This window comes from Scyliorhinus torazame, chromosome 26, assembly GCF_047496885.1.
Source record: "Scyliorhinus torazame isolate Kashiwa2021f chromosome 26, sScyTor2.1, whole genome shotgun sequence".
Classification (NCBI taxonomy): domain Eukaryota; kingdom Metazoa; phylum Chordata; class Chondrichthyes; order Carcharhiniformes; family Scyliorhinidae; genus Scyliorhinus; species Scyliorhinus torazame.
Window position 1 is genome coordinate 31,762,060 of NC_092732.1, and position 12,382 is coordinate 31,774,441.

Below are 12,382 nucleotides of genomic sequence, written 5' to 3' on the forward strand. Positions count from 1 at the left end.
ACACGCACACTCTCTCACACAGTGTCTCACACACACACACACACACTCTCACACACACACTCTCACACACACACTCTCTCACACACACTGTGACACACACTCTCACACACACACACACACACTCTCACACGCACACTCTCTCACGCACACTCTCTCACGCACACTCTCTCACACACAGTGACACACACACACTCTCACACACACACTCACACACACACTCTCACACACACACTCACACTCTCTCACACACACTCTCACACACACACACTCTCACACACACACACACACACTGACACGCACACACTCTCTCACACACACTGACACGCACACTCTCACACGCACACTCTCTCACACAGTGACACACACACACACTCTCACACACACACTCTCTCACACACACTGTGACACACACAATCTCTCACACATACTCTCACACACACACTCTCACACACAAACTCTCCCACACACACTCTCCCACACACACTCTCCCACACACACTCACACACTCTCTCTCACACACTCTCTCACACACACTATCACGCACGCTCTCCCTCTCTCACACACATATGCTCAATCTCACTCACTCTCACATCCTCACACTCACAAAAACACACTCTCTCACTCTCACACACACTCTCACACAAACACACACTCTCTCTCACACACACTCTCTCACACACACTCTCACACAAACACACACTCTCTCTCACACATTCTCTCACTCACTCTCTTTCGCTCACACTCACACACATTCTCTCACTCACTCTCTCTCACACACACACTCTCACACACATTCTCACACATACACTCTATCACACACGCTCTCCCTCTCTCACACACATATGCTCAACCTCACTCACTCTCACACCCTCACACACACACTCTCTCACTCTCACATACTCTCTCACACACATTCTCTCACTCACTCTTTTTCACCCACTCACACACACATTCTCTTCACTCTCTCTCGCTGTCTCTGTCTCTCTCTCTCTGTCTCTCTCTCTCGCTGTCTCTCTCTCTGTCTCTCTCTCTCTCTGTCTCTCTCTCTGTCTCTCTCTCTCTGGCTCTCTCTCTCTTTCTGTCTCTCCCTCTCTTTCTGTCTCTCTCTCTGTCTCTCTCTGTCTCTCTCTCTGTCTGTCTGTCTCTCTCTCCTCCCTCTCTCTGTCTCTGTCTCTCTCTGTCTCTCTCTCTCGCTGTCTCTCTCTCTGTCTCTCTCTCTCTGGCTCTCTCTCTCTTTCTGTCTCTCTCTCTCTCTCTCTGTCTCTCTCTCTCTCTCTCGGTCTCTCTCTCTGTCTGTCTGTCTCTCTCTCCCCCCTCTCTCTGTATCCTTGTTCAATCAGCTGCTTCAAACCAATCTCTTTGACTGAAATGTTGGTGACCAGTCGCGACCGACACCTCATGCCGCGTAACTGGGGTCAGAGTTTGCCGGACAGATGCCCCCCTGAAACCCCTTTGGTTCACTCAGCACAAACGAGCAGAAGATTGCAAAGTAGACTTGATTTATTAAAAGGTTAAAACCCTGCTGTACAGGCAAGGCCATTCGCAGGCTAAATATCTCTCCCTTCCTTCTGTATATAAAAAAAAGCTGCAGATTTTAACTTGTAACAAACACAAAATAGAATTTTCTCTGTGGCGTCGCTGGCCGTTGGCGCCTCGAGCGGCGCCAGGTTCGCCACAACTCCTCTTTACGTGAGTTTCTCCGGCTCCTCTGTCTTCACGGGCACCAACTCGCCATCCCCCCAGCCTTCTTCTGGAAGCTTCAGAGGAGGAAAGGGAAAAGGAGAGGTCAGTGGCAGGGCCGCAGGGTAGGCCGAGGGTAGGCCGCACTCTAGGCCTCAGGCCTCAGCAGGACGAGGAAGGCAGGAGCATAGCTGGGCACCTCGCTATCTCTCGCCCTCTCTTCCAATCTCGCTTCCAATTTCGGTGGGGGTTCCCGCTCCGCCGACTTGAACACTAACTCCAGGCAGCATTCCCAAATCCGGCAGAGAGGAATCGGCAGATTGTCGAAGGTCAGTACTGAGGGAGCACCGCACTGTGGGAGGGTCAGTACTGAGGGAGCGCCGCACTGTGGGAGGGTCAGGACTGAGGGAGTGCCGCACTGTGGGAGGGTCAGTACTGAGGGGGCGCCGCACTGTCAGAGGGTCAGTACTGAGGGAGTGCCGCACTGTGGGAGGGTCAGTACTGAGGGAGCGCCGCACTGTGGGAGGGTCAGGACTGAGGGAGTGCCGCACTGTCAGAGGGTCAGTTCTGAGGGAGCGCCGCACTGTGGGAGGGTCAGTACTGAGTGAATGCCGCACTGTCGGAGGGTCAGCACTGGAGGAGCTCCGCACTGTGGGAGGGTCAGTACTGAGGGAGGGCCGCACTGTGGGAGGGTCAGTACTGAGGGAGTGCCGCACTGTGGGAGGGTCAGTACTGAGGGAATGCCGCACTGTCGTAGGGTCAGTACTGAGGGAGCGCAGCACTGTGGGAGGGTCAGTATTGAGGGAGCGCCGCACTGTGGGAGGGTCAGTACTGAGGTAGCGCCGCACTGTCAGAGGGTCAGTACTGAAGGAGCGCCGCACTGTCAGAGGGTCAGTACTGAGGGAGCGCCGCACTGTCAGAGGGTCAGTACTGAGGGGGTGCCGCGCTGTGGGAGGGTCAGTACTGAGGGAGCACCGCACTGTCAGATGGTCAGTACTGAGGGAGCGCCGCACTGTCGGAGGGTCAGTACTGAGGGAGTGACGCACTGTCAGCGGGTCAGTACTGAGGGACTGCCGCACTGTCGGAGGGTCAGTACTGAGGGAGCGCTGCACTGTGGGAGGGTCAGTGCTGAGGGAGCGCCTCACTGTGGGAGGGTCAGTACAGAGGGAGCGCCGCACTGTGGGAGGGTCAGCACTGAGGGAGTGCTGCACTGTCAGAGGGTCAGTACTGAGGGAGCGCCGCACTGTGGGAGGGTCAGTGCTGAGGGAGCGCCTCACAGTGGGAGGGTCAGTACTGAGGGAGCTCCGCACTGTGGGAGGGTCAGTACTGAGGGAGCGCCGCACTGTGGGAGGGTCAGTACTGAGGGAGCGCCGCACTGTGGGAGGGTCAGCACTGAGGGAGTGCTGCACTGTCAGAGGGTCAGTACTGAGGGAGCACTGCACTGTGGGAGGGTCAGTACTGAGGGAGCTCCGCACTGTGGAGGGTCAGTACTGAGGGAGCGCCGCACTGTCGGAAGGTCAGTACTGAGGGAGTGCCGCACTGTCAGAGGGTCAGTACTGAATGAGCGCCGCACTTTCGGAGGGTCAGTGCTGAGGGAGTACCGCACTGTCAGAGGGTCAGTACTGAGGGAGCGCCGCAATGTGGGAGGGTCAGTACTGAGGGAGTGCCGCACTGTCAGAGAGTCAGTACTGAGGGAGCACCGCACTGTCAGAGAGTCAGTACTGAGGGAGTGCCGCACTGTCAGAGAGTCAGTACTGAGGGAGCACCGCACTGTCAGAGAGTCAGTACTGAGGGAGTGCCGCACTGTCAGAGGGTCAGTACTGAGGGAGCGCCGCACTGTGGGAGGGTCAGTACTGAGGGAGCGCCGCACTGTGGGAGGGTCAGTGCTGAGGGAGCGCCGCACTGTGAGAGGGTCAGTGCTGAGGGAGTGCCGCACTGTCAGAGGGTCAGTACTGAGGGAGCGCCGCACTGTCAGAGGGTCAGTGCTGAGGGAGCGCCGCACTGTGAGAGGGTCAGTACTGAGGGAGTGCTGCACTGTCAGAGGGTCAGGACTGAGGGAGCGCCGCACTGTGGGAGGGTCAGTACTGAGGGAGTGCCGCACTGTGGGAGGGTCGGTACTGAGGGAGCGCCGCACTGTAGAGGGTCAGTACTGAGGGAGTGCCACACTGTCGGAGGGTCAGTACTGAGGGAGTGCCGCACTGTCAGAGGGTCAGTGCTGAGGGAGCACCGCACTGACAGAGGGTCAGGACTGAGGGAGCGCCGCACTGTGGGAGGGTCAGTACTGAGGGAGCGCCGCACTGTCAGAGCGTCAGTACTGAAGGAGTGCCGCACTGTGGGAGGGTCAGTACTGAGGGAGCGCCGCACTGTGGGAGGATCAGTACTGAGGGAGCGCCGCACTGTCAGAGCGTCAGTACTGAGGGAGTGGCGCACTGTCAGAGGGTCAGTACTGAGGGAGCGCCGCACTATCAGAGGGTCAGTGCTGAGGTAGTGCTGCACTGTGGGAGGGTCAGTACTGAGGGAGCGCCGCACTGTCAGAGGGTCAGTACTGAGGTAGTGCCGCACTGTGGGAGGGTCAGTACTGAGGGAGTGCCGCACTGTGGGAGGGTCCGTACTGAGGGAGCTCCGCACTGTCGGAGGGTCAGTACTGAGGGAGTGCCGCACTGTCGGAGGGTCAGTACTGAGGGAGTGCCGCACTGTCAGAGGGTCAGTACTGAGGGAGTGCCGCACTGTGGGAGGGTCAGTACTGAGGGAGCGCTGCACTGTGGGAGGGTCCGTACTGAGGGAGCTCCGCACTGTCGGAGGGTCAGTACTGAGGGAGTGCCGCACTGTCGGAGGGTCAGTACTGAGGGAGTGCCGCACTGTCAGAGGGTCAGTACTGAGGGAGTGCCGCACTGTGGGAGGGTCAGTACTGAGGGAGCGCTGCACTGTAAGAGAGTCAGTACTGAGGGAGCGCCGCACTGTCAGAGGGTCAGTACTGAGGGTGTGCCGCACTGTAGGAGGGTCAGTACTGAGGGAGCGCCGCACTGTGGGAGGGTCAGTGCTGAGGGAGCGCCTCACAGTGGGAGGGTCAGTACTGAGGGAGCTCCGCACTGTGGGAGGGTCAGTACTGAGGGAGCGCCGCACTGTGGGAGGGTCAGTACTGAGGGAGCGCCGCACTGTGGGAGGGTCAGCACTGAGGGAGTGCTGCACTGTCAGAGGGTCAGTACTGAGGGAGCACTGCACTGTGGGAGGGTCAGTACTGAGGGAGCTCCGCACTGTGGAGGGTCAGTACTGAGGGAGCGCCGCACTGTCGGAAGGTCAGTACTGAGGGAGTGCCGCACTGTCAGAGGGTCAGTACTGAATGAGCGCCGCACTTTCGGAGGGTCAGTGCTGAGGGAGTACCGCACTGTCAGAGGGTCAGTACTGAGGGAGCGCCGCACTGTCAGAGGGTCAGTACTGAGGGAGCGCCGCAATGTGGGAGGGTCAGTACTGAGGGAGTGCCGCACTGTCAGAGAGTCAGTACTGAGGGAGCACCGCACTGTCAGAGAGTCAGTACTGAGGGAGTGCCGCACTGTCAGAGAGTCAGTACTGAGGGAGCACCGCACTGTCAGAGAGTCAGTACTGAGGGAGTGCCGCACTGTCAGAGGGTCAGTACTGAGGGAGCTCCGCACTGTGGAGGGTCAGTACTGAGGGAGCGCCGCACTGTCGGAAGGTCAGTACTGAGGGAGTGCCGCACTGTCAGAGGGTCAGTACTGAATGAGCGCCGCACTTTCGGAGGGTCAGTGCTGAGGGAGTACCGCACTGTCAGAGGGTCAGTACTGAGGGAGCGCCGCACTGTCAGAGGGTCAGTACTGAGGGAGCGCCGCAATGTGGGAGGGTCAGTACTGAGGGAGTGCCGCACTGTCAGAGAGTCAGTACTGAGGGAGCACCGCACTGTCAGAGAGTCAGTACTGAGGGAGTGCCGCACTGTCAGAGAGTCAGTACTGAGGGAGCACCGCACTGTCAGAGAGTCAGTACTGAGGGAGTGCCGCACTGTCAGAGGGTCAGTACTGAGGGAGCGCCGCACTGTGGGAGGGTCAGTACTGAGGGAGCGCCGCACTGTGGGAGGGTCAGTGCTGAGGGAGCGCCGCACTGTGAGAGGGTCAGTGCTGAGGGAGTGCCGCACTGTCAGAGGGTCAGTACTGAGGGAGCGCCGCACTGTCAGAGGGTCAGTGCTGAGGGAGTGCCGCACTGTGAGAGGGTCAGTACTGAGGGAGTGCCGCACTGTCGGAGGGTCAGTACTGAGGGAGTGCTGCACTGTCAGAGGGTCAGGACTGAGGGAGCGCCGCACTGTGGGAGGGTCAGTACTGAGGGAGTGCCGCACTGTGGGAGGGTCGGTACTGAGGGAGCGCCGCACTGTAGAGGGTCAGTACTGAGGGAGTGCCACACTGTCGGAGGGTCAGTACTGAGGGAGTGCCGCACTGTCAGAGGGTCAGTGCTGAGGGAGCACCGCACTGACAGAGGGTCAGGACTGAGGGAGCGCCGCACTGTGGGAGGGTCAGTACTGAGGGAGCGCCGCACTGTGGGAGGGTCAGTACTGAGGGAGCGCCGCACTGTCAGAGCGTCAGTACTGAGGTAGTGCCGCACTGTGGGAGGGTCAGTACTGAGGGAGCGCCGCACTGTCAGAGCGTCAGTACTGAGGGAGCGCCGCACTGTGGGAGGGTCAGTACTGAGGGAGCGCCGCACTGTCAGAGGGTCAGTACTGAGGTAGTGCCGCACTGTGGGAGGGTCAGTACTGAGGGAGTGCCGCACTGTCAGAGGGTCAGTACTGAGGGAGCGCCGCACTGTAAGAGATCAGTACTGAGGGAGCGCCGCACTGTGGGAGGGTCCGTACTGAGGGGGCTCCGCACTGTCGGAGGGTCAGTACTGAGGGAGTGCCGCACTGTCGGAGGGTCAGTACTGAGGGAGTGCCGCACTGTCAGAGGGTCAGTACTGAGGGAGTGCCGCACTGTGGGAGGGTCAGTACTGAGGGAGCGCTGCACTGTAAGAGAGTCAGTACTGAGGGAGCGCCGCACTGTCAGAGGGTCAGTACTGAGGGTGTGCCGCACTGTAGGAGGGTCAGTACTGAGGGAGCGCCGCACTGTGGGAGGGTCAGTACTGAGGGAGTGCCGCACTGTGGGAGGGTCAGTACTGAGGGAGTGCCGCACTGTGGGAGGGTCAGTACTGAGGGAGCACTGCACTGTAGGAGTGTCAGTACTGAGGGAGCGCCGCACTGTGGGAGGGTCAGTACTGAGGGAGTGCCGCACTGTGGGAGGGTCAGTACTGAGGGAGTGCCGCACTGTCAGAGGGTCAGTACTGAGGGAGCGCCGCACTGTGGGAGGGTCAGTACTGAGGGAGTGCCGCACTGTGGGAGGGTCAGTACTGAGGGAGCACTGCACTGTGGGAGGGTCAGTACTGAGGGAGTGCCGCACTGTGGGAGGTTCAGTACTGAGGGAGCACTGCACCGTGGGAGGGTCAGTACTGAGGGAGCGCCGCAGTGTGGGAGGGTCAGTACTGAGGGAGCGCCGCACTGTGGGAGGGTCAGTACTGAGGGAGTGCCGCACTGTCAGAGGGTCAGTACTGAGGGATCGCCGCACTGTTGGAGGGTCAGTACTGAGGGATCGCCGCACTGTTGGAGGGTCAGTACTGAGGGATCGCCGCACTGTGGGAGGGTCAGTGCTGAGGGAGCGCCGCACTGTGGGAGGGTCAGTACTGAGGGAGTGCCGCACTGTCGGAGGGTCAGTACTGAGGGAGCGCCGCACTGTCGGAGTGTCAGTACTGAGGGAGCGCCGCACTGTGGGAGGGTCAGTACTGAGGGAGTGCCGCACTGTCAGAGAGTCAGGACTGAGGGAGTGTCGCACTGTGGGAGGGTCAGTGCTGAGGGAGCGCCGCACTGTCGGAGGGTCTGTACTGAGGGAGTGCCGCACTGTCAGAGGGTCAGTACTGAGGGAGTGTCGCACTGTCAGAGGGTCAGTACTGAGGGAGCGCCGCACTGTGGGAGGGTCAGTACTGAGGGAGCACCGCACTGTCAGAGCGTCAGTACTGAGGGAGCGCCGCACTGTCGGAGGGTCAGTACTGAGGGAAGCCGCACTGCGGGAGGGTCAGTACTGAGGGAGTGCAGCACTGTGGGAGGGTCAGTACTGAGGGAGCACCGCACTGTCAGAGCGTCAGTACTGAGGGAGCGCCGCACTGTCGGAGGGTCAGTACTGAGGGAAGCCGCACTGCGGGAGGGTCAGTACTGAGGGAGTGCAGCACTGTGGGAGGGTCAGTACTGAGGGAGTGCAGCACTGTGGGAGGGTCAGTACTGAGGGAGTGCCGCACTGTGGGAGGGTCAGTACTGAGGGAGAGCCGCACTGTCAGAGGGGCAGTACTGAGGGAGTGCCGCACTGTCAGAGGGTCAGTACTGAGGGAGTGCCGCACTGTGGGAGGGTCAGTACTGAGGGAGTGCCGCACTGTGGGAGGGTCAGTACTGAGGGAGTGCAGCACTGTGGGAGGGTCAGTACTGAGTGAGCGCCGCACTGTCAGAGGGTCAGTACTGAGGGAGCGCCGCACTGTCAGAGGGTCAGTACTGAGGGAGCGCCGCACTGTCGGAGGGTCAGTACTGAGGGAGCGCCGCACTGTCAGAGGGTCAGTACTGAGGGAGCGCTGCACTGTCAGAGGGTCAGTACTGAGGGAGCGCCGCACTGTGGGAGGGTCAGTACTGAGGGAGTGCCGCACTGTGGGAGGGTCAGTACTGAGGGAGTGCCGCACTGTGGGAGGGTCAGTGCTGAGAGAGTGCTGCACTGTCAGAGGGTCAGTACTGAGGGAGCGCCGCACTGTCAGAGGGTCAGTACTGAGGGAGCACCGCACTGTCAGAGGGTCAGTACTGAGAGAGCGCCGCGCTGTGGGAGGGTCAGTACTGAGGGAGTGCTGCACTGTCAGAGGGTCAGTACTGAGGGAGCTCCGCACTGTGGGAGGGTCAGTACTGAGGGAGTGCCGCACTGTGGGAGGGTCAGTGCTGAGAGAGTGCTGCACCGTCAGAGGGTCAGTACTGAGAGAGCGCCGCGCTGTGGGAGGGTCAGTACTGAGGGAGTGCCGCACTGTCAGAGGGTCAGTACTGAGGGAGCGCCGCACTGTCAGAGGGTCAGTACTGAGGGAGCGCCGCACTGTCAGAGGGTCAGTACTGAGGGAGCGCCGCACTTTGGGAGGGTCAGTACTGAGGGAGCGTCGCACTGTCAGAGGGTCAGTACTGAGGGAGTGCTGCACTGTCAGAGGGTCAGTACTGAGGGAGTGCCGCACTGTCAGAGGGTCAGTACTGAGGGAGCACCGCACTGTGGGAGGGTCAGTACTGATGGAGCGTCGCACTGTCAGAGGGTCAGTACTGAGGGAGTGCTGCACTGTCAGAGGGTCAGTACTGAGGGAGCACCGCACTGTCAGAGGGTCAGTACTGAGGGAGCACCGCACTGTGGGAGGGTCAGTACTGAGGGAGTGCCGCACTGTCGAAGCGTCAGCACTGAGGGAGCGCCGCACTGTCAGAGGGTCAGTACTGAGGGAGCACCGCACTGTGTGAGGGTCAGTACTGAGGGAGTGCCGCACTGTCGGAGCGTCAGCACTGAGGGAGTGCCGCACTGTCGGAGCGTCAGCACTGAGGGAGCACCGCACTGTCAGAGGGTCAGTACTGAGGGAGCGCCGCACTGTCAGAGGGTCAGTACTGAGGGAGCACCGCACTGTCAGAGGGTCAGTACTGAGGGAGTGCCGCACTGTCGGAGCGTCAGCACTGAGGGAGCGCCGCACTGTCAGAGGGTCAGCACTGAGGGAGCGCCGCACTGTCAGAGGGTCAGTACTGCGGGAGCGCCGCACTGTGAGAGGGTCAGTACTGAGGGAGTGCTGCACTGTCGGAGGGTCAGGACTGAGGGAGTGCCGCACTGTCGGAGGGTCAGTACTGAGGGAGTGCCGCACTGTCAGAGGGTCAGTACTGAGGGAGTGCCGCACTGTCGGAGGGTCAGTACTGAGGGAGCGCCGCACTGTCAGAGGGTCAGTACTGAGGGAGTGCCGCACTGTCGGAGGGTCAGTACTGAGGGACCGCCGCACTGTCGGAGGGTCAGTCATGAGGGAGCGCCGCACTGTCAGAGGGTCAGTACTGAGGGAGCGCCGCACTGTGGGAGGGTCAGTACTGAGGGAGCGCCGCACTGTGGGAGGGTCAGTACTGAGGGAGTGCTGCACTGTCAGAGGGTCAGTACTGAGGGAGTGCCGCACTGTCAGAGGGTCAGTACTGAGGGAGCGCCGCACTGTCGGAGGGTCAGTACTGAGGGAGCGCCGCACTGTCGGAGGGTCAGTGCTGAGGGAGCTCCGCACTGTGGGAGGGTCAGTACTGAGGGAGTGCTGCACTGTCAGAGGGTCAGTACTGAGGGAGTGCCGCACTGTCAGAGGGTCAGTACTGAGGGAGCGCCGCACTGTGGGAGGGTCAGTACTGAGGGAGCGCCGCACTGTCGGAGGGTCAGTGCTGAGGGAGCGCCGCACTGTGGGAGGGTCAGTACTGAGGGAGTGCTGCACTGTCAGAGGGTCAGTACTGAGGGAGTGCCGCACTGTCAGAGGGTCAGTACTGAGGGAGCGTTGCACTGTCAGAGGGTCAGTACTGAGGGAGCGCCGCACTGTCGGAGGGTCAGTACTGAGGGAGCGCTGCACTGTGGGAGGGTCAGTACTGAGGGAACTCCGCACTGCGGGAGGGTCAGTACTGAGGGAGCGCCGCACTGTGGGAGGGTCTGTACTGAGGGAGTGCCGCATTGTCAGAGGGTCAGTACTGAGGGAACTCCGCACTGTCGGAGGGTCAGTACTGAGGGAGTGCCGCACTGTCAGAGGGTCAGTACTGAGGGAGTGCCGCACTGTCAGAGGGTCAGTACTGAGGGAGCGCCGCACTGTGGGAGGGTCAGTACTGAGGGAGTGCCGCACTGTGGGAGGGTCAGTACTGAGGGAGTGCCGCACTGTCGGAGGGTCAGTACTGAGTGAGTGCCGCAGTGTTGGACGGACGTCTGTGAGATAAGACGTTAATCCAGGGCCCCCGTCCGCCCTTCAGGTGGATATTAAAGTTCCGAGCGCCCCTATTGGGGGAAGCTGAACGGGGGGGTGGGTGGAGTGGAGTGCAGGGGGCGGGGGGGGGGGAGAATTCCCCGATACTCTGGGTCCCGACACTCCTCCCTCGGCCTCCATCAGTGAGAAGGATCCCAGCCGATCTGGGCCGTCCGCGTGCTGTCGCGTTGCGGGATCTTGCTGTGTACCCGCTGGCAGCCGCGCTTCCTCGCGCTGCCGCGCACTCACCTCCCAGTACGGCTGGTCCGTGAAACACTGCGTGTCTGCTGGAGCTCCCCAGATGGGCAGCTTCATGACGAAACCTGGGAATGTGGGGAGGAAAATACAAAATTATTCCCACAGCCCTCCAGACGACCTCGTTTCTCATTGGCGCGGGGTGGGAGGCGGCTAACGGATTAAAGGCGGAGTAATGAGGGACTGTGGACGAGGGATGATAGTTTCCCCGTGTTGGGTGTTCCGCTATACAGACGAACCAACGCGGTTGCTGATGGTACAACTCTGTTTTTTCTATCAATAACATCTGTAAACTTCTGGCTGTGGTTCGTAATTTACCCGTTAACCTGTGGACCCAGCCCTAACACTATCTTCGAGAGGCACTCAGCACATGGTGTATGTCTGAGTGGCGCGCTGTGAGCTCTGTGCTCTGAGCTGTCTCCTGCTGGAATGCGCGGGAACTGTGGTGTTCCCTGTTTTATAGTGCGTGTACTCTCACTGGTGATTGGCTGTGATGTTGCGTGTGTGTTGATTGGTCCGTCGATCTGTCCATCAGTGTGTATGTGTGTTTGCGCCATGATGTTTATCTGAATATCATGACATCCCCCTTTTTTTTTACAAGAATATGTGCCTATGTGGTAATAAATATAGATGTGTACTGAGTGCAGCTGAATGTGTGTGTGTGCAATATCTACAGCATGTACATGAGGCTAAACTATATACATAGGAAGGTGTCGGGTGCAACGTAGCAACGAGGTTGTACCACAAACAAAACAAATGTAATCATCAAACATCAAAAACGAACTCCTGTAACAACAAAAAGAGAAACACATTAATATTGTGGCATAGCACTTTAGTGAGTCCAATGTTCAAACAGGCTCACAAGTCCAGCCTAGTAGGCTGACCGTTAGGGTGGCACACCATTCATCACCCGGATTGACGCTGTTCACTGGCATCGGCTGGTGGGTCCTGGCTGGAGACATCCGGTTCCTGTCAATTACCGCAACGCGGAAGGCTTCCCGGTCGTCGGTATCACCGGTCTGTACGTCGTCAGGGTATGACTCGGTGTATGGAGGCTGAATGGCCCGCACGTCCCTGCCAGGCTGGCGGAATTGGGGAGCGTTGGCAGGTTGAGCTGCTCGACAGCGGGCAGCGTAGTGGCCCATCTTGCCACAGCGGAGGCATTGTCGGTTCTTTGCCGGACATTGCCGCTTCAAATGTGCGGATCCACAGTTGCCGCACGTCGTGACATCATGGCGTTCGTTGCGCCATCGCGCATGCGCAGTTCGGTCCTATGTAGAGCGCGCCTGCGCGTCCCGTCCCTCTGCGTCAACGTCTCTTTTGGCGCGTACAAGCGCGGGAGGCCGCGGAACTGGCCGCCCTCGTCCGGGCCGCGGGCCGGGAGGAACTCGATCGCCTGGACCCG

The 12,382-nt window shown here is 60.0% G+C and overlaps 1 protein-coding gene across 1 annotated transcript in view; it reads right to left on the minus strand.

Annotated features, from left to right (window-relative positions):
• Window positions 1–1,482: 1,482 nt before the first annotated feature.
• Window positions 1,483–12,382, minus strand: part of rhbg (Rh family B glycoprotein) — an 83,948-nt gene continuing 73,048 nt past the window's right edge. The window contains 2 exon segments of the mRNA XM_072490583.1: window positions 1,483–1,757; window positions 10,972–11,045. Of these exon segments, the coding sequence (XP_072346684.1) occupies window positions 1,686–1,757; window positions 10,972–11,045 (146 nt within the window). The 3' untranslated portion in view covers window positions 1,483–1,685.